Source organism: Lepisma saccharinum, chromosome 10 (genome assembly GCF_977018435.1).
Source record: "Lepisma saccharinum chromosome 10, izLepSacc3.1, whole genome shotgun sequence".
In the NCBI taxonomy this organism is placed as follows: Eukaryota; Metazoa; Arthropoda; class Insecta; order Zygentoma; family Lepismatidae; genus Lepisma; species Lepisma saccharinum.
The window spans coordinates 76,830,292-76,853,003 of NC_139238.1; the positions used below are offsets into that span (position 1 = coordinate 76,830,292).

General features: G+C 35.5%; 1 protein-coding gene across 9 annotated transcripts in view; it reads left to right on the top strand.

The window, feature by feature from the left end:
* faf (ubiquitin carboxyl-terminal hydrolase-like faf) overlaps positions 1 to 22,712 on the top strand; it is a 193,390-nt gene that overhangs the window by 63,358 nt on the left and 107,320 nt on the right. For all 9 annotated transcript variants that reach the window (XM_083129933.1, XM_083129939.1, XM_083129937.1 and 6 more), the window contains exons 16-20: positions 1,312 to 1,426; positions 6,113 to 6,420; positions 15,741 to 15,981; positions 17,699 to 17,836; positions 19,801 to 20,058. In XM_083129933.1, coding sequence (XP_082986059.1) covers positions 1,312 to 1,426; positions 6,113 to 6,420; positions 15,741 to 15,981; positions 17,699 to 17,836; positions 19,801 to 20,058 — 1,060 coding nt within the window. The remainder of the gene's footprint in view (positions 1 to 1,311; positions 1,427 to 6,112; positions 6,421 to 15,740; positions 15,982 to 17,698; positions 17,837 to 19,800; positions 20,059 to 22,712) is intronic.

Sequence of the window (22,712 nt, forward strand, 5' to 3'; positions counted from 1 at the left end):
AATGTCCAATTATTCTTGTAGCACTTGGTTGTTGGAACTTAATTGCACAGCTCTTCTGATGAAGTTGTTCCAGATGTTGTCCTTTTTGATCTGGTGGGTGGTTGGAGTGTTTATGTATGAATCGGCATCCTGCCGTGGGTTTGCAGTAAATTTTGGTTGCGAAACTATTGTTTTCTCTAAATATGGTGATGTCGAGGAAATTTAAGGTCCCGTTCTTTTCTTTCTCTGTGGTAACTTGAATGGAGTCACATATCCGGTTCCAGCTGTTGACGTAAGCTTCGAACATTTCCTCATCTTGATATATAATGAGGAAGTCATCTACATATCGGTGTGAAATGATGTGTGGAAATGGTTGTTTTGACCGGATTTCATCTTCATAGGCTTCAAGAACTAAATTTGCTAGCCACGGAGAAAGATCGTTTCGCCGACAACATAGGATACATACACAGGAAAGAAAGTTCTTCTGGTTTATCAAAACACATTATAAAAACCAACCACCAACTTCCACAGGATTGTGTTTCCTTCATTGCACAGGTGAAAGGAAAAATAGAACGGGATGTTAAGGAAGGGGTACACATGATCAAAAACACAAATAATCTGAATGACAATTTATGTGGAAATCTTTATTCTTCTTGGTACAACACAGTAAAACTCAAAAATCCATCTCCCCCAACCAACAATCCAAACATACAAAGACTTACCAATACTGCAAGACAACAACGACATCTGCCGGCGGACACATCAAGTAAAGCAAGTGTAACTACTACTGCGTCCATTCCATCTTCCCTCAACCAGTCCTGAAGATGACTCTCTGAAGGAGTCAAAAGCTTGGAAGAAGTCCTAAGTGTTTTTCATCGTGCTGTTTGTGTGTTATTTTAGTGTTTTAACAAATATGTTGCCGGCACGTGACGTAAGAAGTTTTCTACTGTCCATACAACTAAATTTGTAGGCTTGCTGTTTCTGATCTGATTTTCTTTCAAATTTTGTAAGCATTATTTGATTCTGGAATTTTTTTATTTTTTATACATAGGTTTGTTTCAAAAGGTAGGTCGTTTTGGTGTGAAATTTCCCTTAACTTCAGTTCATTTATCATTCCAGAAAAAAAATGATGTTTAAACAACCCTAATAAATACAAAGTGTTGTGTTTTTTCTATTATTTAAAGTGTTAAGGTGCATAAACACAAAATTCAATTGAATGAATTAATGCATGTACATTTTACAGAATAAACAGTACTTCAATTTTCCACATACTGATATTGTATTTACAATAGGGAAAAAGAACGTTTCATTAGCATTCCTTTTTGTCCCCAGGTGCTTCGAGAGGTTTTTTAAGGCTGTGAATTCAAAGGAAGGGAAGTTGAAAGCAAAGAGGAGAACATTTCTTATGGATGATGTAGACCTAATAGGAACAAGTTACATATGGAGGGTAAGTAGCCTGTGTAGCAGCTACTGTTGAACCTATTAGGTAATGCTCCTTGTAATAAACTTATAACGTTCATATTGCAAGAAAGACTAATACAACCAAAGTACTATAAAAGAAACATTGAAGTGTAGCATAAGTGCAATTAATTCATTAATGAATATTCTGAATAGCAGCAGAAACTAAACCTGAAGGATAATTTTGGTTTCTTACTCAATTGTGTGTGTGTTAGTGTCATTCCACACAATCATATGAGAATGTATCTCCAATAATGAAGTTTTCAATTTTTACTCTCAAGAGCTGTATTTTGAGTCAGATCGGCATATGTTCAATTCTAATCCGTAGCAGTAAGGTAGTCACATATCTCCAAATAACTGATTCTTTTTAAAAGTCAGACATATTATTAAGGCCGGGTGGCTACTCACCGGGAATTCTGCATGAATTATTGGCTCCGGGAATTATGCGTAAATTCTGCATGAATTTTCCTCCGTAGACGTGAAAATCTGCAACTTTATTAATGGAAATCTCATGAAATTTATGAATGCCATGAGGCAAGTTTTTTTGTTTAGCTTTTATTTTTATCGAGGAAAGAAATGAAATGCTGCGTCGAAAATAAAACATTATCTCTGAATCTGTTTACTTGGTTAGTGTCCTTTGCAGAACGATCTATCTGACAGATTAAGATTATTGCAAGGTAACGTATCTTCAAGTTGATCAGTTAAACTTGAAATTCTTATTCAATTAACAATTTTTCGTAGATTAGTATACTCCATGTATAACTTGTATTTGTAGATGTATTTCGAGTATGAGTATGTGAAATGTTAAATTTCAACTCTACTCCTTAAATGAAATATTTTAAATATTAGGACTATACCGTTTAATTGAATTAGAATTTTTGGATACATTGAAATCACACAGATTTTTTATATTGTTACTACTATATACATGCAGGGGGGGAGGCGGCAAACGTAAGGTTGAAATAAAAAAAAAAATCTGAAACTAGGAATTATACTTGAATTTTATCAAGGTGCTAGAGTAGCCACCCTGTAAGAATACATTATGTCCTCTCTCTCCTGTAAGTTGGAGTTATGTACCTCTGGTATGCACACAACGATATATAAATCTTTATTCGAACAAAGAAACTTTAACCAGCCTTCATGATGGATTGGTTACTTTGACATGCCACGGAACCAGGTTTATATCCTGGCTGGAGAAATCCTTCTGTTCTTTTTATCTATTTCATCTTATTTAATCATTCACCCTCATTACAATTAACATAGAAAGATTTAAAATTTGTATTTTGGTTATAGATTGTCACTTTTCTACCACTTTTGTTTAATTGAGATGATGGGTATTAGTAGGGATGTGCCGAAGCCGATTACAGATGTATGAAAATCGGCAGAAATTGACATATCAGCATCGGTATCGGAATCGGCAAAAATCCGATATTTAAACCGGTACAGATTATAACCTTCTAATAAGTTTTATATTCTAGTTTTGTAAGATTTATTGACAATTCGGTTATGATTCGTTATTATTGTAGAGTTTTTGTAATAAAATTATTGCAAACTCTCATTCAGAGGATCAACCTAACTACAAATCAAAAATAACACAGTACATTGCTGAACCAGGATCCGCTGTTGTATTGGAAATTCAAAAATTAGTATTCAAACCTGAAGCAAGTGCTGAGAAAATACTTGAGCATACCTGCTGCATCAGTATTCAGTGATTGAGTGTTCAGTGTTGCTGAATAGATCTGTGATAAGAGAAGAAATAGGTTACTTCCTGAAGTGCTTCCAAATCTCGTATTTCTGAAGTTGAATCTTGCAGAACAGGAATTCATTTTGCATTTCAAAGAACTGCTTGTGTACTAATGTTAAATCTCTAGGTTCACATAAGCTTTTGTAGATGCAAATGTACATTCGCATCTCTTGAGAATATGTATGTACATACATATGATATGCAATGGAAATGTACATAGGAAATTTATTTTTGTCATGCAGAAAATAACATCCCATTTCTGTTTAATAATCTTATGTATCGGAATCGGTTAAATATCGGCATCGGTATCGGTTCCAAAAATTATCGGTGAGTACATCGGCATCGGTAAATTTTCAGCTTCGTCACATCCCTAGGTATGAGTGGTGATCAGATGAAATTGATGAAAGGACACTCGCAAAGGACATCCATGCTCAGGCTGGGACTGAACCCAGGAATTTTAGTTCCAAAATTGAAAGTGAACCACTTTACATGTTCAGTCACAAAGCCAGTGAGAGATTGAAAAGGAATGTAAAGTAACCAAGTTACGTATCTTGTATGTTATTGTGATAGGAAAAAAATCAATCTCTTGCTGTGTATTAATTTTTGCTTCAAAAATCCCACACAATACTTTCACGGAGTCTAATTAACCTGGAAATTTTGCAAAATTCTAAGTTTCTTTCAATTTTGCACCAGTTTTATGTGAAAAACTGGATTTTGTGATCACGTAATAAGTAGAGGCACATATTTTTGGTAAATAAAAAAGCAAAATTTCGGTATAAAAACTGAGTCAATTTCGGGTTCAAAAGCGGTAAATAAAATAAAATATTGGTGTTATAGAGGTGAATAATCACATAAAAAATGCTATATAAAATGACATTTTGGTTTTAAAATTATGAATATAATCCTAAATCTGATTTAAAAACTACACTTATTCCACAGAATTAACATTTCACTTCTAATAGCCCATTTATGTAGTTATCCGAGTATTAAGTTTATTTCTATGTAAAGGAGTCAATTTTTGTTTCTCCAATATTAACAGCAGAATTAATAAATTTTCCGGGAATTGCATAACTCTCAGGATAATTCAGACCTTAGAAGGTGTCGCGTCGGTGAATAAACCCTAAATTTCGTGTTTAAGAGTTAATTTCGCTTTTTGCAGTTCATTTCGCATTATTTCGTGACAAAACATGGTCACAAAATGCATCTCACACCTTTCAAAAACATTAAAAATTAACACTACAATGGGTTTTCTCAAATTTAGTTTTTTCGTCAAAAACGAAATATGCATGCCCCTAGTAATAAGTATTTTAATTTGCTGATGTAATTTTTTAATATTTTAAAGCAAAATTATTTGACCTGAAACTATATGGCATACAGAATTGATAGGTCTTTTGCTCGAGCGAAAAAAATTCGAACTCTCAAACCCTATTAGTACACGTATTTCTGTCATTTGTCTATTGTAGGCACTCAAATATGGATAATGAAGTAAAATACAAAGTGAACATAGTCATCAATCTCCATGTTAAAATGCCGTTTTGCGTATCTTACCAAGTTATTGTTAAATGAAATAGATGATTATGGGCTGAAACTACCAACGCTGACATTTTAGGTTTCTACGATTATTGTCACATTAAAATGATGTTCAACTGAATGTTATATCTGCATTTTATTATTTCGCTGAATATGATTATTATTTTCCTTTAGTGAACAATGATGTACACATACTTGTTGCACTGTGATACAATATTTGTAATTGCTGAGGCAAGTCTGTCAGCATGTGTATCTATTTTACGTTTCAGTCTGTAGATATTGCATACTTTCATATATATTGTATTTGAGTCTTTCATAATAAATAATATACATAATTATGATTTAGAATTGTAATTGCGTAGAGTGGTTTCCTTCCATGCATGACAGTGCTGCTTATTAGGATCTGAAATACAGAACGTTGTCAACAATTTCATTAAGAGTGCAGCAGCATGCTCGAGCGTGGTAGACGGACAAGTTTGAGCAAGCAAAAGTAGTCCCATGCAGCACTTTAACGTGCACGTGCATGCTAATATGAATAATTATTTTGAACAACTTTTAATTACAATTTTCAATTTTGGTGGAAATCAGTCATAGTATGGTTATCGGTTCAAATTGCATTGCCTAATCCCTACTTCTAATATTTTACGTGCCACAGAAAAGACATGCAAGTAGCAACCTTGAATTTGTGATGTGTGGTTGGATGTATTCATCTGAAAATCGAGCTGGAATAAACAAACTGAATAACTCTTTGCATTGATACTCATGATATGAGAATTTGTTGGTATTACTATAACTAATTTCCACTTATACTAATGCTTGAATATTGTAGCAATTAAAAATTCTTCAGAATATTTATTGATATTATTACAGTGAAACCTCGATTTTATGTTTTTCAAGGGACCTAGCTGATAAGACTTAAAATACGGGAAAATGTAAAATTGAGGAAAATTTATTAATATTTTACGATGTTTGAACCGTTAAGATTGAATGTATAATGCAGAAAAATGTAATATCCGGGAATGTAAAATTGGGGTTTCATCGTATATAAGTATTCTGTTGCAATTATACCAGAGGTTTGGTTTAAAATAATTGTAATTTAATCATCCGTTTTCAATATGGGTACATTATCCACGAAACTTTCAAATTTTGAATAATTTACAGAATTATTAGACTCCATGAAAGTGCCATGTGACATTTTTTAGGAACTTACAAGATACAGAGTGTGTGGAAAAGTATCTGTTGGTATTGTCAATTAAATTTGAACCAACACATCAGTATGTCAGTCCTAGTTGTAAGGTGACAACATATGTAAACTGGCTATTTAAAGTGCATCAAGTCTCTTCTTTTTTTAATGTTATAGTTATAATCTTATAATTGATAATTTTTTTCTGTGCTTTTCAGGTTGTGACATGCAGTGGGGATGAAATAGCAAACCGTGCCATTGAACTTTTAAAAGAAGTTAACACAAACTTGGGTCCAAGGTTACAATCGAGTTTAGTGCAATTTCACGAAACATACATTTCCGAGTGTATGGATAGGTTACGTGCACATTATGATACAGTGTCAGTATTGACTAATGACAAAGATTCAGTGAACAAATTAAAACAGGAGGCAATAAAAATGTGTCGTGTGTTAAAAGTGTTGCAAGAATACGTTAGTGAGTGTGACGGTGACTTTACAGGGGAAAGGAAAATCTTACCATTGCACAGGTAAGAGAAATTAAGTATTGAGAAGCCCATAATGGAAATGAGAGAAGGGCTCCCATGTCCCTCCTCTTTATTTTTCTTCCTGAAATTGTGCAGTATTGTTTATATTTCAAAATTTAATAGTTATGTGTTATAGTAAGTCAACGTAGTGTCATTGGAGTGGTGTCTACTAGCCTGATGTCAGATATAGTATTAGTTTCGGCATGTCACGTACAGATTTTGTACAATTCCACATTTCATTAATCGTGATGACCTATCCGTAGAGGCACATATTTTTGGTAAATAAAAAAGCAAAATTTCTGTACAAAAACTGAGTCAATTTCGGGTTCAAAAGCGGTAAATAAAATGAAATATCGGTGTTATAGCGGTGAAAAATTGGATGAAAAGTTGTATATAAAAAGACATTTTGGTTTTAAAATTGTGAATATAATCCTAAATTTGATTTAAAAACTACACTTATTCCACAGAATTAACATTTCACTTCTAATAGCACATTTATGTAGTTACAAGAGTATTAATTTTATTTCTGTGTAAAGGAGTCCATTTTTGCTTCTCCAATATTAACAGCAGAATTAAACAATTTTCCAGGAATTGCATCTCTCAGGATAATTCAGACCTCAGAAGGTGTTGCGTCGGTGAATAAACCCTGAATTTCGTGTTTAAGAGTTAATTTCGCTTTTTGCAGTTCATTTCGCATTATTTCGTGACAAAACATGGTCACAAAATGCATCTCACACCTTTCAAAAACATGAAAAATTAACACTACAATGTGTTTTTTCAAATTTCGTTTTTTCGTCAAAAACGAAATATGCATGCCTCTACTTATCCGTAATAGTATTAGAAGCTCTGCTTGTAACATTAGTAAAGTGATATCACCAGTAGACGTGGGTTTGGATGTTTCACAGATGACTGTTGTGTCTGAATAATTTCAGCATGCTGATTCCGAAAATGAAATCAGTTTTTACCCGTTACGTCTAGTTTTTTTCAGAAAACTGCAACATATTAACTGCCTTAATTTCACAAAATGTGTAGTTCCATCATTTCCCCAATAGATGGCTCTGTTTAGATGGTGGTAAAATATTGGGTTTCTACATACAAATCCTCCAATTTTGAACTACATATACACATAGAATAGTAAGCATTTAATCTATCTTCACAAGACACATTGGATTGAAAATTGGATGGACTTTGATTAAGTAACTTTCATGTTTGAAATACCTCATAAAAATGTCCTTCACAAAATGTCCAAAACTCAATGTTATGATATGGTGGGTTGATTGATTTTACTGATGTGGAGAAAAATCCTGACGTGATGGGAAGAAATTTATGCCATTTCCATGATCAGCGTTCAAGATACTTTAAAAATCACCTATTGGTAATTTGTTGCGTTCTGTAACAGATGGAATGGTGGATATGAGAATTTTGATTGTGAAATTGTTAAAAATCCCGACGTGTTGGGGAAAAAAGGACTTAATTTCCTTGATCAGCATTCTAAATACTTCGAGAATCACCTTTTGGTTTGTAAACAGTTAAAATTTCCATTCCATATACAGTGAAACCCCGATTTTATGTTCCTGCATTATACGTTTTCCCGTTTAATATGTTCATCCAATCAGACCCCGGTAAAAGGCCATGCTAAATAATAGGACGTTCACCTCGATCTTACGTTCTGACTCCATTTTTCCGAGCTATGGTGATGTCTTAAAATTTGGCAGAAATCTGTTCTGACCAGGCGAGTTCTCCCTCCTTTTTCTTGCTTCGAAGCTGGTTCATTCACCACACGACCTTGAACTTCCAGATGTTAGTTTCATGGGAAAGGAGGGAGCAGAGAGGCATGGTTCAGTGAAAGGTGGGGGGGGGGGAAGAGGTGGGCACAGCTTGCATTTGTTGTACCTTCCTTGACGGACAGGAAGGGAAAGTGGCACTTCTTGCATTCCCGGTAATGATACAATGAGCCGATTCTTCTGCCTCAGGATCAGACAACAAGCGCACTGTTGCCAAACTGAGTCTCGCTAAATGGTGCCTGCCTTAGAATTTGGACAATGAAAGTTCACCCTCCCCACTCTAAGTGGAAAATTGACAAGAGGACTTGATCATATTTGCTTCTTTGCCCACACAGATTTACGGAATCCTTCCTGATTGACGGAAAAGAAAATGAAAAGCGAGAAGGGGGCTTGTTTGTGAAAACTTTTCCTTTCTTCTTGTCTGCAGCGTTGGAATAGAAAAAAATAAATAAAAAGGATTTGCCAATCTCCGCTATCCGATACTGAATAAGAACTGCACTTCTTTAATGGGAAGTCGGTTAGATTCCTAAGGAAATATGATTGCATCTAGTCTATATTTCACTGTAAATTATTTTTAATCTGAAGTTTTTTCACGAATGCTAATGTCATTTGGTCATCAGAATGAAGCTAACGTGATTCTTTTTCTATAGGTAGATGAGCGATATTTTACTCACTGACTGAAAATTATTCTTGTCAAATCAATTGTTTGGGGGAATGTGTGAAGTTCGGACACATGTATTTTTCTGCGTGGGGCAAAGAGTGGATTCTTTTATACAGATTACGTGACTCGTGTGTTGTAAAGTGACGGGGCCAGAAAAAAATTAGTAAATAAACTAGGGATGCGGCAATATTTTCTGAGAGCAGCCAAATTTAGTGCACATCTAAATGCCATTAAAATGAGGGTGATCTAAGCTACCACATAAAGCAGCTCTGGTGCTCATCCAGCCTAAAATAAATTCGTACCTGGGGGCAACCTTGGGGGTAAAGGCTGCCCAAGCATGGTGCTGATCACAATACCTCCAAAATGGCAGAGATGGAAGAGTTTAAGGGGTGAAGTTGGCCGGAGAATGGTGCTGATCACATGAACTCCCACATCCCTTATATATGCATCACGGCATGGTGCAAAGTGCATGGAGAACTTTACCTTCGCCTTTTTCTCATTTGAAAGGAGGGGCGGATGGGTGCTTTCTCATGCCTCCTATGGTATCATCACTAGTCTTGTAATTACTGAAAAGTGCCAAGTATTGCTGCCCCGATTTTCTTGCTCGTGTAGAAGTGAACCGCCTTGAATGAGACATCTTAACCAATTAACATAAAGGCGAATAGCGATCTGCCGTCTCCTTTCCTCAGATGTGTAACATTATGCAGTTGCTCTTGAAACTGAATATGCGCATTCAACGATCATAGCGTATTTCAAGTAAAAAGAAAAATAAGACTTGAGCCGGTTTCTCATTCTTTAATGCCCTGCCTCGGAAATCTTGCTCCTATGCCTGAAACATTGACATGACAACATGGGAGGGTGTCAAGCAATGATCTTTCCTCCCCCCGCCCCAATTTCCCTTCTTTTCTTTCTGCAACTTGGCCGGTCTGGAATGAGCACACTTCTACACACTGCATCCATCACCTGTTCATCTCCCCCTTCCCCTCCTTCCCTTACAATATGTTGGAGGGGTGTCTGTGAGCAGCTTGCAACAGGCACCAATGTTTCGTCTCCTGGCTTCAGAGCTATGGCTCATTCAGTCTGAAGGGATGAAAAAGGACAGTGTTTTGAATCTCCTCTCGGAAGGTTGTTTTGCTTTGACGATTAGGAAACGTGAGCAGCAGACACAATGCTTGAATTAAACAAAAGACTAGATCATTTTTTTTTCTTGTTCTGCCTTCTGATAAACGCCTCGAACACACACAGCAGTGCAGGAAGGAAATGCACATGATGCTAATAATGATATAATCGCAGTTTTCTTCGGAACCATTCACATGCTGAAAATAAATCCCGCAATATTAAAATGTTGACGGAAAAACAAAATGAAAAAAGGAAACACGTTATTTACAGGGAAACTATTGGTGGAAGGGGTGTTTACCCTCCACAAGACTTCTAAATCCAATAATAAATCGTCGATTAATATGGATTTAAAAAACACTCTCAGTGGCATGCCCAAGGGGGGATGATGGGGCTCACTTGAACCTTGATTTTATGTTCAAGCGAAAAAAAATTAAAGTGTTTAAACTGTTGGATCCCACTTTAAACTGTAGGTCCAGTCCCAATTAGCCTTACGGTGCATAAGACTTAAAGCACCTACTCAATCTATCAGATCATCTCTTAAATATTTTTTATCTTTGGTAACAATTTTTTTTTTCACGAGAATGCATGACCGGCATGAAAATCCAAAATATACAAGTGGAAGGGACAATGTACGGTACTGTGGAATGTATGAGCAATGCAGATCATGTGTTCCACGTGCAGGATAGGGAAGTGAGCAAAACATCCTGGAACATAGCATCATGCCACATGTGTTTACAAGTCAGAAAGCATACATTAGCGTTACCGGAACTAAAGAGGCTCATACTATGGTAGGACACTAGTCCGCACAGTTTCCACCACCTCCCTGTGACATTCTCTGGTATTTATCTCCAAAAAGAACGACTATTTTGATATACAAACACTGTTTACACTGTAGAACAGTGGTTGACTCAACAATGAATTTTCACTGCCTTCTGTTTGATAACCATTCATCACACTGCCATCTAGTGACGTGTTCACATACTACGGGTGCCATGTTCTCTGGGACATACAATCATATTGTTGTACCACCTTTTATCTTTGAGAAAAAATATAGTTGCCATGACTTATGCCTCAGCCCTCATATATTGTCCCACAGAACCTAACACCTTGACAGCATATTTTCCATTATATTTCCCATTTTGTTGATGTGTTATAGCCATGGTAGTCCTATCAGTAGGACAGGTGACTGCCACATGAGAGACCCAGAGTTCAATTGCCAAGGTGGGTGGATGTAAGGTGGCAATTTTTACAACAATGTCCCTGTGTAGAGTGGCTCGGGGACTCGCCCAGCCTCTAACCAATGGGTATTTGAGAGGGAGTAATGGTGGCTGGACTGTGGTGCTGATTACATGAACTCAAACTATGGCCAACTTGGAGAATGTATGAATCTCTAGCTCCACACCCGTATGCGGATTTATCCCCCGTAAGTATCAACAGTACTTAGAAGAATATTACATTGAAATGTGTGAATATACAGTATTCTCTCACCCCCATATAATACAGGTGATACATTCCAAGATCTATTACAGAAAGGAAACATGTGTATATACTACTTTTCATGTATGCACATACCTGTGATAAATATATTTTCCCAAGAAAAACTTGACAACATTGCTACTTACACGATACAATAATGCATACAGTAAGGATGACAGATAACTTGAATCTGCAGGTACAGGGAGGACAAATGCCTCACCATAATAAAAATAACTATATCCAAGATAATATACAAGCCTCTCTGATGGCATAGTGCTAACTGTCACGTAGTAATCAAGGGATCATGGGTTTGATTCCTGGTGGAAGTACATTGCACACTTGTTCAGATCCCTAAAAGTCCTAGGAATTATTGGCACCAGGAATTAGACATGGATAAGAACCGCTGTGGACTAGTCTGTAGGATATCTGACTTCCTGGTTTCGATTCCCAGGTGGCTGATTTCAAGTGGGGATTTTTCAAGCTGTGTGTCTGCATGGAGCAGTTCTGGGCTTCACCCAGCCTATAATTAATGGGTACCCGAGGGGTAGAGCTGCGGTGTTCTAGTCCGAGTGCCATGCGGGAGACCCGAGGCCAGTGATCTAAGGTCAGGATATTTCCAGCCTTGTCCCTGCATAAAGTGGCTCTTGGGCTCACCCAGCTTCAAATCAAGGGGTACGGGGGTTAAAGGTAGCCAGAGCATGGTGCTGAACCCATCACCTCCAAAATGGCCAAGATCAGGAATGTGTGTGGGCCCTACCCACACGTCTTCTAAACATGGCTTCATGGCATGGTGCTATATGCATGGGGAACTTATCTTACCTAACAATACCTGAGGGGTAAAGGTGGCTGAAGTGTGGTGCAGATCACATCACCTCAACAATTGTGAATGTGTGAGAAGCTAACTCCACCCGTCCCTACTGTCTTCATGGCACGTTGCAATGTTCTACAATAGACATAAATTCTCTTCACAAATCTGAAAAATCAGAGATACCTAGAATTCAGCTTCTGCTTCCACTTAGCTGGAAAAATCAGGGAAACAAGTCAGAGAAAAATATTCAATATGAAACATCCATGAAATTTATATATGGTTGTTCAACTCGAAGTGTAAACACAATTTTGCTACAGCATGTATTTCTATGTAATGTGAGATACTTGAAAGAGAAGGAGGCCTCTTGTAGAACTGGAGACATTGACTTCAAGTTACTGCTGTGATGATGTAACACTGTGAATTGGAGTATTTTAAACTTTTGAGAATCACAAATGCCATGTCAGATAACAGTAATCAGCACAAAACAGTCTTTAGCAGACTAGTTTTCAGTAACTGCCTTCGTAGTTTAAGATGTACACAAGAAATATTTGTAATAGGTTTATTTTGCTACAGTGTTTGTGCAGTAATGAAGATTTAATACTTGCTTATTTGTTTAATTTTCAATTTGACACACATAGGGTATGTAATATCTAGAAAATTCAGGCTCGACCAGGACTCAAACCTTAGTCTCTGGCACATCATGCCATCGGAATCAGGACTGGATTGGTAGTTCAGTTTGTATAGCAATGGCAAGGTATGCCAGGGACCCAGGTTTGAGTTCTGGTTGAACCTGCATTTTTCACTGATATTTCTACTCTTTTTTTTTTACTAAAGTTTGTAGTTAGTTATGTTATGTTAGATTTTATAGAGGAAGAAGTCATGGATTGTATTTAGAAATACGTACTTGTGTAACTTGGAAATGACAGTATTTGTTGTTGCAAAATGGGTAATAACCTTGACTGTAGAAGATTCCCTTAAGATATCTTATTATAGTTGAGACATGCTTTATGTACTCTTATATGGGTTGAAGTAATTTTTTGAACAGTGATAATTTCACCATGTTTTTGTGCCCTATTTGGATATGAGTAAATTAGTTAAGAGATGATTATCTTCTTCCACATTCACCAAACAAATTTCTTTAGATATAGAGGTCAGTAGAGAATATTGTGTGCATGGCCATGTATATCAACGAGAGACAGATTAATAATATTTTCTACCAATGGTTTGAGAATATTACGAGGGCTGGTGCATAAGTCATAGCAACCATTTTTTTTTCGTGAGAATGCAGGACCAGCACAGAAGTTCTAAATATACAAATGGAAGAGGACACTTTATTAAATGTATGAACAAGGCTGGTCATATGTACCAGGGGTTGGTAAAAACATTAAAAAAGTTTTGTTCCCCGTGTGTATTAGTCAAAAGGCTACATTGTCAGTACAAAAACAAAAGTGATGCAAACGAAGCACCCTATAAACCTTGGAAGAGCATCCAGAATATGCTGCCAACAATGTGGGAGATGGTTTCGGACTGAGAGGAAATTGTCATCGCCATGAAACGTGATGAGGCAGATGATATTTGATGCCTCCCACATGTGTGAAACTGTCTCCCACATGCTTAGCAGCATGTGGGTGCTCTGTGGACTACTTTGAGGGTTCATAGGGCACTTCGTTTGCACCTCTTTTGTCATTGTACTGACAGTAGCCTTTTGACTAATACAAGTGTGTTGAACAAAACTTTTGTAATGTTTTTTTTTTTTTTAACTCTATGAACCTCTGGTACACATTATTACACAATATATTTTAATTATTTTTTATGATAAGGTATTGGTCAATTTTCAACTGGAATGATTTGCAGGTACATAACAGTGTTACATTTTTGTATTCACTTCCAATTAATGTAGGGATACATGAGCTCTCTGTAATGGGATTCCTTATGTAAATTAATTTTTTTTTCGAATTACACCTGTATGGAGATGGTTGTGAGAACCATAGCCATTCAATCCAAAATAAAACAAACATAGTCGTTCTATGATGAATAGTACAATTTTTGTAAAAGAAAGATAAACATTCTCGTACATTTGAAAAAGGCATGCTTTAGAGGACCTCTTGGCTAAAAAATAAAACCAGCTTTTGACAAAACTGACAGTAACATTAATCCATTCATTAAAGCTTAATCTTTTATTTGTTTGTGCTCTGTCGCTCTTCACAATAACCTTTTGGACCTAGGATGCAGATCATAGTGGGTCACCGAAACGCATGGCCAATTAAAGTAGCTTTTTCTCGAGTAACACAGAATATTTTTTTATAAATTACAAAGAATTTAATTTTAATTGAGTAGTTTGGGAGTAACACTTGATAACCCACAAAAGTATGAATAAAACAGAAAAAAAAGTGAAAGTTTGTCCATTCCTTTGCGGCTGCTGTATTACCCAGATGTTCCTGTCTGTTTTGCCAATTACAGGCTACTGAATAGACCTTGTTTACTAATGTATGAGCAACAGGAGACTGTGCAGCAAATACACCTAATGTTATCTCAATTTTTAATTGAGTGTGGGTTATCCGGTTTACTCCCAAGCTGTTCAATTGTGTGTGTACATGAACATAGGCATGAATTCTTCATGAATTTTTTCTTGTACTTTACCTTCACTTCAAACAGCTTCATTTGAACTTTCATAAATGTTATTAAAATTTTCATAAACGTTATTCAGACTTTCATAAATGTTATTCAAACTTTCATAAACATTATTCAAACTTTCATAAACATTATTCAGACTTTCATAAACGTTATTGGAACTTTCAGAAGCATTATTCAAACTTTCATATTCATAAACATTATTTGAACTTTCATAAATGTTATTTGAACTTTCATAAACATTATTTGAACTTTCATAAACATTATTCAAACTCATACACACTATTCAAACTTTCATAAACATTATTCAAATTTTCATAGACATTATAATACATGTTCATTATATGTGTTCCATGCTTGTGTACTAACTCGGTGAATGTCATTTTGTTTTTTAATTGTCATAGTTGTCTGTGTGTCATTATACCACTTGCAGTTTAATTCTTAAATTATTTATTATTAAGCATGAAGCAGAGCATTGCCATATTTCACCTTTGCCAATACAGGACGAATGTGAATATGACGGTCAGCTCTTATACACTAACATACAAGACAGTATTTTGTAATAAATTATTATTATTATAATGTTTCTGTTGGGCATAGCTTTGAATGAATGTTTGCTTCCATGTGTACTTGGAAATATAATGCTTGGTTGCTGTTCACATTATGCCTCTTAAGAAATATTCATTTGAAATTGACTTATACTTGTGATAAAATTATCATGGTAATGAACACATGTATTTGTAATTTTGCTCCCATTTCTTAATGGGGAACTTCATTACGTTGTTAGATATTGCAATTAGTATATTTTATACATTGTTTACATAAGTTGCTTTATTTTTGACAGGGCGTGTCGTGGGAAACATTTAGCTCTCCTTGTAAGGTTTCCAAACACTGGGCGACAGCTGGATGATGTGGATGTCTTTACGCACACGAACGATACACTCGCTTCATTGCGTCGTCAAATCTTACGAAGAATTAAGGCCAGTGGTGCTAATGTTAAAATAGAACTCTTCATTAATGGAGAGTCCCTTGAACCGGCAGATGACAGAAAGTTGTTATCACAGATTCCTCTTAGGGATAAAATGGTGAGTAGTGATGATGTTATTTAAGTAGTTTTTTGTTGTTGTTAGAAAAGTACTGTATTTCGCCATGTAATTGTTGCAGATTTTATGCCTTTTTTTTATTATTTTGGGCAAAAAAAGTGGGATGTGGCCATCATGCAAAGCTTTTTTAAAAATAATTGTGCTGATATTACTCGTACTTTAAAATTATTTATTACTAAGCTGCCTTTCATGCAAAATTAGGAGGGCCTCCCTGATGGCACAGTGGTTACGTCGCCGCCTTGTAATCAATGGGTCCCGGGTTTGATACCCGGTGGAGGCTCATAGTGGTTCGGATCCCACTTTAAACTGTAGCAGGGTGTCTACCAATGACGAATGTCAAGAAAAAGTCAAGAAATTATGCTTGTGATCAAGATTTTTTTTTTCTTCCCAGTATTATGAATTTACATTGTTATATGCCTGTACTGGGATTTGATAAAATTGAATATCTGTAAATCTAAAATTGTATTGAGTTGTGTTTGTTTCTTTAGAATTACATTCTTGCGTGCATAAAGTTTTGTAAAAATATTAAGGTGCAGTGGCCATTCCCAATCCAGTATGAAGTCTGAAGCATTAAGTTTTACATGCATAAATAATTAAAGATAAATCTCTTGTTAAATTACAGCTTCAGTTTTCATCTTAACTGGCCTTTTGGCAGGTTTTTTTCATTTAATAAAAATATATTTTCTTAATTTCCAACTGTACCTGATTTGGGTGATTAAATAAATGTTAAGAAAAAGGTAAAAAAGGTCAAGAATTTTGGATTTGTTATTTTGGTAGACACCCTGTGAAGGTCCAGTCCCGATTAGCCTTACTGTGAAAAAAGTGGACTTAAAACATTTAACTCGATCAATGCAAGATTAGGATGCTTGAAATACTCATGAATATACACTAAAAGTGAATATAGTCCACATTGATGCACATTATTTCTTCGTGACAGTTTAGTGCAATGTTTTCTCCACTGAGGAAACAGTTAACACATTAGTTATTATTGATTTGTGCATTATAGTCGAAATGATATTAAATTTCGAGAAAATATACTATAGTGTTGCGAATGGTAACTCATTGGTAACACACTTGTTCACATGTTGACACTATTAAGCCTTGTTTCCATTTTACACATTTTTGTAGCTTTTCGTTTATAATATAACTGCCTGGGTCATAACCTGCAGTGTTTTTCATTCTCAATGTCTCGATTAGCCAAAAGGGAACGAAAAGCAACACTAAATAACACATAACAAATCAAAATAAACTGTGTTTGTACTATGAATTTAGACTATCATCTGTTTGGTTCACAAAAGAAACTTCAAGGGGCTGTTGATTCAAATGAGATCAGTGGCTTGTTGCTCAGCAGAAAACAGATTTTTTTCTGAATTCATAATAAAAATTATTTATGCAAGCATGAAATAAGTGCTGTAAAATGTAAGGGGTTTATGTTGAAAAGTGATGCTATGTTTATTGAAATCAAATTTATAGCAAATAATAATTATAATAAAATTAGTTAATTAAATAAAATAAAAATAAAAAAGAATAATTATTGACTTCCTAAATACTACATTTCTTTTCATGTCATAGGAACAATCACAAGTTGTATATATTGTAAACTTCATGCACACATAATGAAACCAAATGTGCAAAGGTTACTTGTGTGATAAGTTTTCTTTAACTTTAAAACTTTGAATGCTTTCTTTTCTCTGTTCAGCTTCTCTCAGCAAAGTTGTCGCAGGCAAGTTCCAACATGCCAAGTTCTCCTGACAGTAGCTCGGATAGCTCGACAAGTTCTCCTCAACATCCATATGATGGGCCTAATATGGAAGCAGAGAACAGCTTACCTGGTGTGGTAAGTTTTTATACACATGGCCGTTCTCAAAAACCAATTTCACATTAAGAAAAAAAATGGAAGAATTCCTGTAGCCTGCAAAACAAAAAGCACATGATTCAATTAGGAGAGAGATATTTTGAAATACCTAACACACTTGTTAATATCTTTAAGAGTGTGTCTAGATGAAACAGAAGAAAACAAGTGCAGACGGTATTGCTGCGAATTTTGAGAATTGTACAGGAATTATTGTCACCAGAATTATACGTGGAATTTTTTCCTCTCTCAAGAGTGCAAAATTAGCTATAGCAGGAGTTCATTCTAAACATATGCAATGAATAATTTACAAATGCAAGACAGAAACTGTTGTAGCAGAGATGTGGTAAATAAGGAGGTGATGTCACAAACCATTCATATTTCATACTAAAAACACATTCATTTGTAATGAAGTTTATAGTGTGATTCTTGTTATACTGGTATGCAGTTTAATGCTCAAATTATACAAATTAAATAACCATAAAGTACATTACAGAGTGAAAGAGGATATTTCTTGTTGAGCAGTATTGATTTTCATATTATTTTTGCAAGAAGTAATCTAAAAAGTAGTGAATAAATTGTGCACACTAATTTTTTTTATTCTTGAAGTTCAAAAAATTTATGCTACAGAGTGTCTACTGACTGGAAATTATATGTGTTGGGGACTATGTATGAATCTGTGTGGATTTTCTTCACAAACTTAGAAAATCCTTTGATATGTGGACATTCATAAAGATTCTGATGTAACTTGAACGCAATTGTTTTGCTTTCATTTCATAGGAAGAGAGATTAAAAGTATTCAATGATATTTGTGGTGGGAAAACAAAAATCAACACATACTAATCCGCATAGTAGACACAGTAAGCTGTGAAATGTTCTGCTGGTGCCAACACTTGACTTATTGTTGGTATTACATGCCCTACCTCCATAACATGTCCATACATTTCACTAGTGCAGTTTTTCCTGTATACTCTGCAAGATACAAGGAACTATTGTAAATATTTAATGTTTAATATTAATATTGCAAGGGAGTCCCATAAGTCTGAGCCTCACCCAGAAGTAAGCTCTGCAAGACCAGATGCTAGCTTATTTTTTGATGTAGTCTCTTTGCAAGTATACACACTTATCGCCACCACTTCTGGAGGGCTGTGATCTTGGTTTCATACAATATTTTTTCGAGTCTGTGAAAAGAGTCACCCACAGGACTGATAATGTCATCGTCACAGCTTGGGGATAAGATGGTAGTCCGACACTTGATCACTGCTCAGAACTCTTACTTCTTCATTTTTCTGTATATCCCACACTTCCAGGCTGTGTATAACAAAAATAGACCAACATACAGTAACAGAAATTAGTACTTGCATACACAAAAAAAGTACGCTATAGATTCCCCAAATTATTTTACGATTGGCTAATTGGGTCTAGTCAGGCTCATTACTTCTTGGACCACCCTCATAATTAATTTTTATTACATCAAATGCCAGTGTTGTTGTTAATTTTTGCCTTGAATTTTTGTCTAGGTCTTGGAGTAACCACCCTGTCATGGGTTCCATAAATTCACATTTTATGAATTCTTCAGTTCCTAATGCTAACAAGAAACTTGTGAAATGTTTAAATGACAGACACAAGCTAGGAGAATTAAGAAAACATTTAATCTTGATATACCAACCATTTAACCCATTTTAATTCAGTTACAGTTCATTTTTTTGTCCAGTTTTTTGATTTCAATTGATTTTGCTACCTGTCTGGTCATCAAGCACATACTGGTGGTGAAATCTATAGTGATCAAAAGAATGAACTGTAAGTGGATTAAAGTGGATTACCTCTCTTCAGGTAACCGCCAACATCTTTAGATACAATACCAACCATATTTACTGCACTACATCATGAATGTTTATAGAAACATATTTTTATTTTAACTAATTTTTGCGTCTAACTTTTATTTGCAGTTAATGTCGCAGAAGCCACAATATACCCAGTTTCTGTTCCAATTGGCCGATCTTGGTTCCACTCTTCAACATCCTCCATTGCGAGATGGAGCAAGGTCACTATTGAAGCTTATTCCGCCTGATACATATACAGTAGAAAAACTGCAGAACATGTTCCTGACACATGCGCGTCTAGGTGATCAGAGTACAACCACAACCCCTTCAGTAGATAGTGTATTTTTCTCTAGTTCACCTTCTCAGGTTCTCTATCATCTTGAGGTATGTATCAGTTGTGAAGTAGATTATGTAATAGGATTAGTTTGCATGTATTTGCTGGTGTACAGATGCATTGTTTGTGTCTATTCATATAGAAAAATCACATTTATAATTAGAAGAGAGACGCGGTAGTAGATAAATATGGAGAGACTAGTGCTCACTTTATCCGCGAAACTGTTTTTTCTTCTTTGTTCTATTACTTTCAGTGGCCAGTGCCACCATCCTCGTTGGAACTTGTTGTACTGTTGATTGGCGTGATTCTATTGTTCGTAGTTTTCTGGCTGCCGCTAGGTGCGCTGTTGTTAACTGTACGTCTGCGTCCGTGTTGTCTGCTATTTCCCGGCACTAACTGTAGTAGTAGGGGAATCCGTGTGTGGTGTGCCTGTCCGCTATCGATGTTTAGCTCATGTGGGAAGTGCATATGTTCCCTTGTTTTGATGTCTATGAGTGTGTGGGAGGTGTGCTTGACTTGTACCTCTTGCATTTTATGGCTATTGTATTTGATTTGATGTGTGTAGCAAGACCAGTAGTGGGTTGGGCATTTTTTTTGCATCTGTTAGGTGTTGTTGGGTTCTTTCATTGACAGATCTGATTGACCTGCAGATGTAATGTGCCTTGCACTCACACTCTGCGTCATATACACCTTTGTTATCGAGGGGGAGAGGAAGTACCATTTGTATTTGTTTAGTTTATCAGCTATTTTGGCAATGGGTTTGTGCGCTACTTTGATGTTATAGGGGAGAAGGACTTTGGATATGCCGTTGGATGTGGTGGAATGTTAGGGGATGGCAAACCACTTATATTTACCATTGGAGGTTGATTGTGGATGTTCGAGCATTTCCAATGAGGATGGTGGCAGTAGCCACTGAAATTAATAGAACAAAGAAGAAGAAAACAGTTTTGTGAATAGAGTGAGTACTAAAGTTTCTCCATATTTAAAGAGCACATAATAAATAGTTCCCAGAATTTTATGTATTTACAAAAAAAAATTCCTTTGTAATTACGATGCTAGGAACCTTATATGTGAATTTCATGTTAAATATTTTTACATGTTTTGAGGTTTATTGCAAATTTTCTGTTTACATTACATATTTTTACATAAATGTGGTATTTGGGCCACCGTTCTTATTTACATTGTGTAAGGAGATATAATTGTGAGACAAACATTCAAACTTTGTATTTAGTGATTCACTGTGCATCGCATTAACATGGTATGTACTGAAACAGAAGCACTTTCTGGTATCCAACCCAGGGGGGACTAACATTTTCTCTCTCTCCCTCTCTCTGTGTGGTCGGCTTCCTCTTTCTCTTTCCCCCTCTTGCAGGGAAGGAGATTGCTCCTCCCCCCCATCCCTGAGAGGAGGGAGGGAAGAGAGACGGACCAAAGAGAGGAGAGACAAAAGAGAGAGAGAGATACCCTTCTTTTCTTTTTATCCCTTAGCCCCTTCGAGAAAGAAGGCAATTTTCTCTCTCTCTCTCTTTCTCTCTCTCTCTCATTCTCTCTCTCTTGCTCTTTCTCTTTCTCTCTCTTTCTTTCTTTCTTTCTTTAAGAAATAATGTATTGTTTCATGAATTATACATTATATTATTTGCCTGAGAAACCAATTTGTTCATTCACTGAGAATTGTAGAAATTTTAATGCATCTATCCCGGTGAAAAATATGTGGCCACACTACTCAAAGCTGTTGTCATTCACATTATCAGTTGATCAGGTTACAAATTTTCCAGTGTAATATAGCACATTACAATTTTATTATTCCAAGGAACTTCTTAAAATATAATAATATTGAGAAAATTATTTAGTATAACTACATTGTTTACTGCCAGGAGCCTGAAAAACAGCACAGAAATTAGAAGAATACACATATTGGGTATTTTAATATACCATATTTACTCGTGTATAATGCACACTTTTTTCCAAAATTTTTGCCCCCAAAAAGTATGGTGCGTATTATGCACGGAATAATATTTTAATGTTTACGGAACCCTATCATGTTATATATCATTGTAAAGCTTGATTACTGCAGTTTCTGAATATGACAACAGTATTCCATTCAAGATGGAGACACTTATTTGCAATGCGGTTGAAATAAACTCATTACAAAATGAAGGAACGTTCTGATTTTTATGGTACTTTGTATGAAGAAAAAGATAAGGAAAAGAAAATAATTAAAATGTATTACTGGCCAAATAATATGACATATATGGAGTGTGTAAAGGCCTTAATGGAAACAATCTTGTGCTGCTAACTGCTAGTTTGAGTGTCCTGAATGTCCTCCTATAAATGTTTCGTTAGTCAGAAAAAGTATATATTTTTAAGTTTTTTAGAAAATGTAAAGAGGAAATGAGCAAAACCACTTATAAAAGTTGAAAGGCCATGTGCCACAATTTTTCACTTTGTAATGTAATGTTCTCCTGTTGGTCCACATAGCAACAGAGAAAATGGAAAATATATTTATGAAAGAATGAAAAAAGTAGCTACCATTCTCGGAAAGGGGGTAAATATGGTATATTTTCTTTGGTCATACCTTTAGTTGAGTTTAAGTAACTAAATTAATTTTGAGTTAATTTTCATATTCAGCTTCATAATATTTCAAGATCAATCAGACATTTATTCAAAAGAAAAAAAATGTTAGCACGTTAGGTCTCATTGTGAA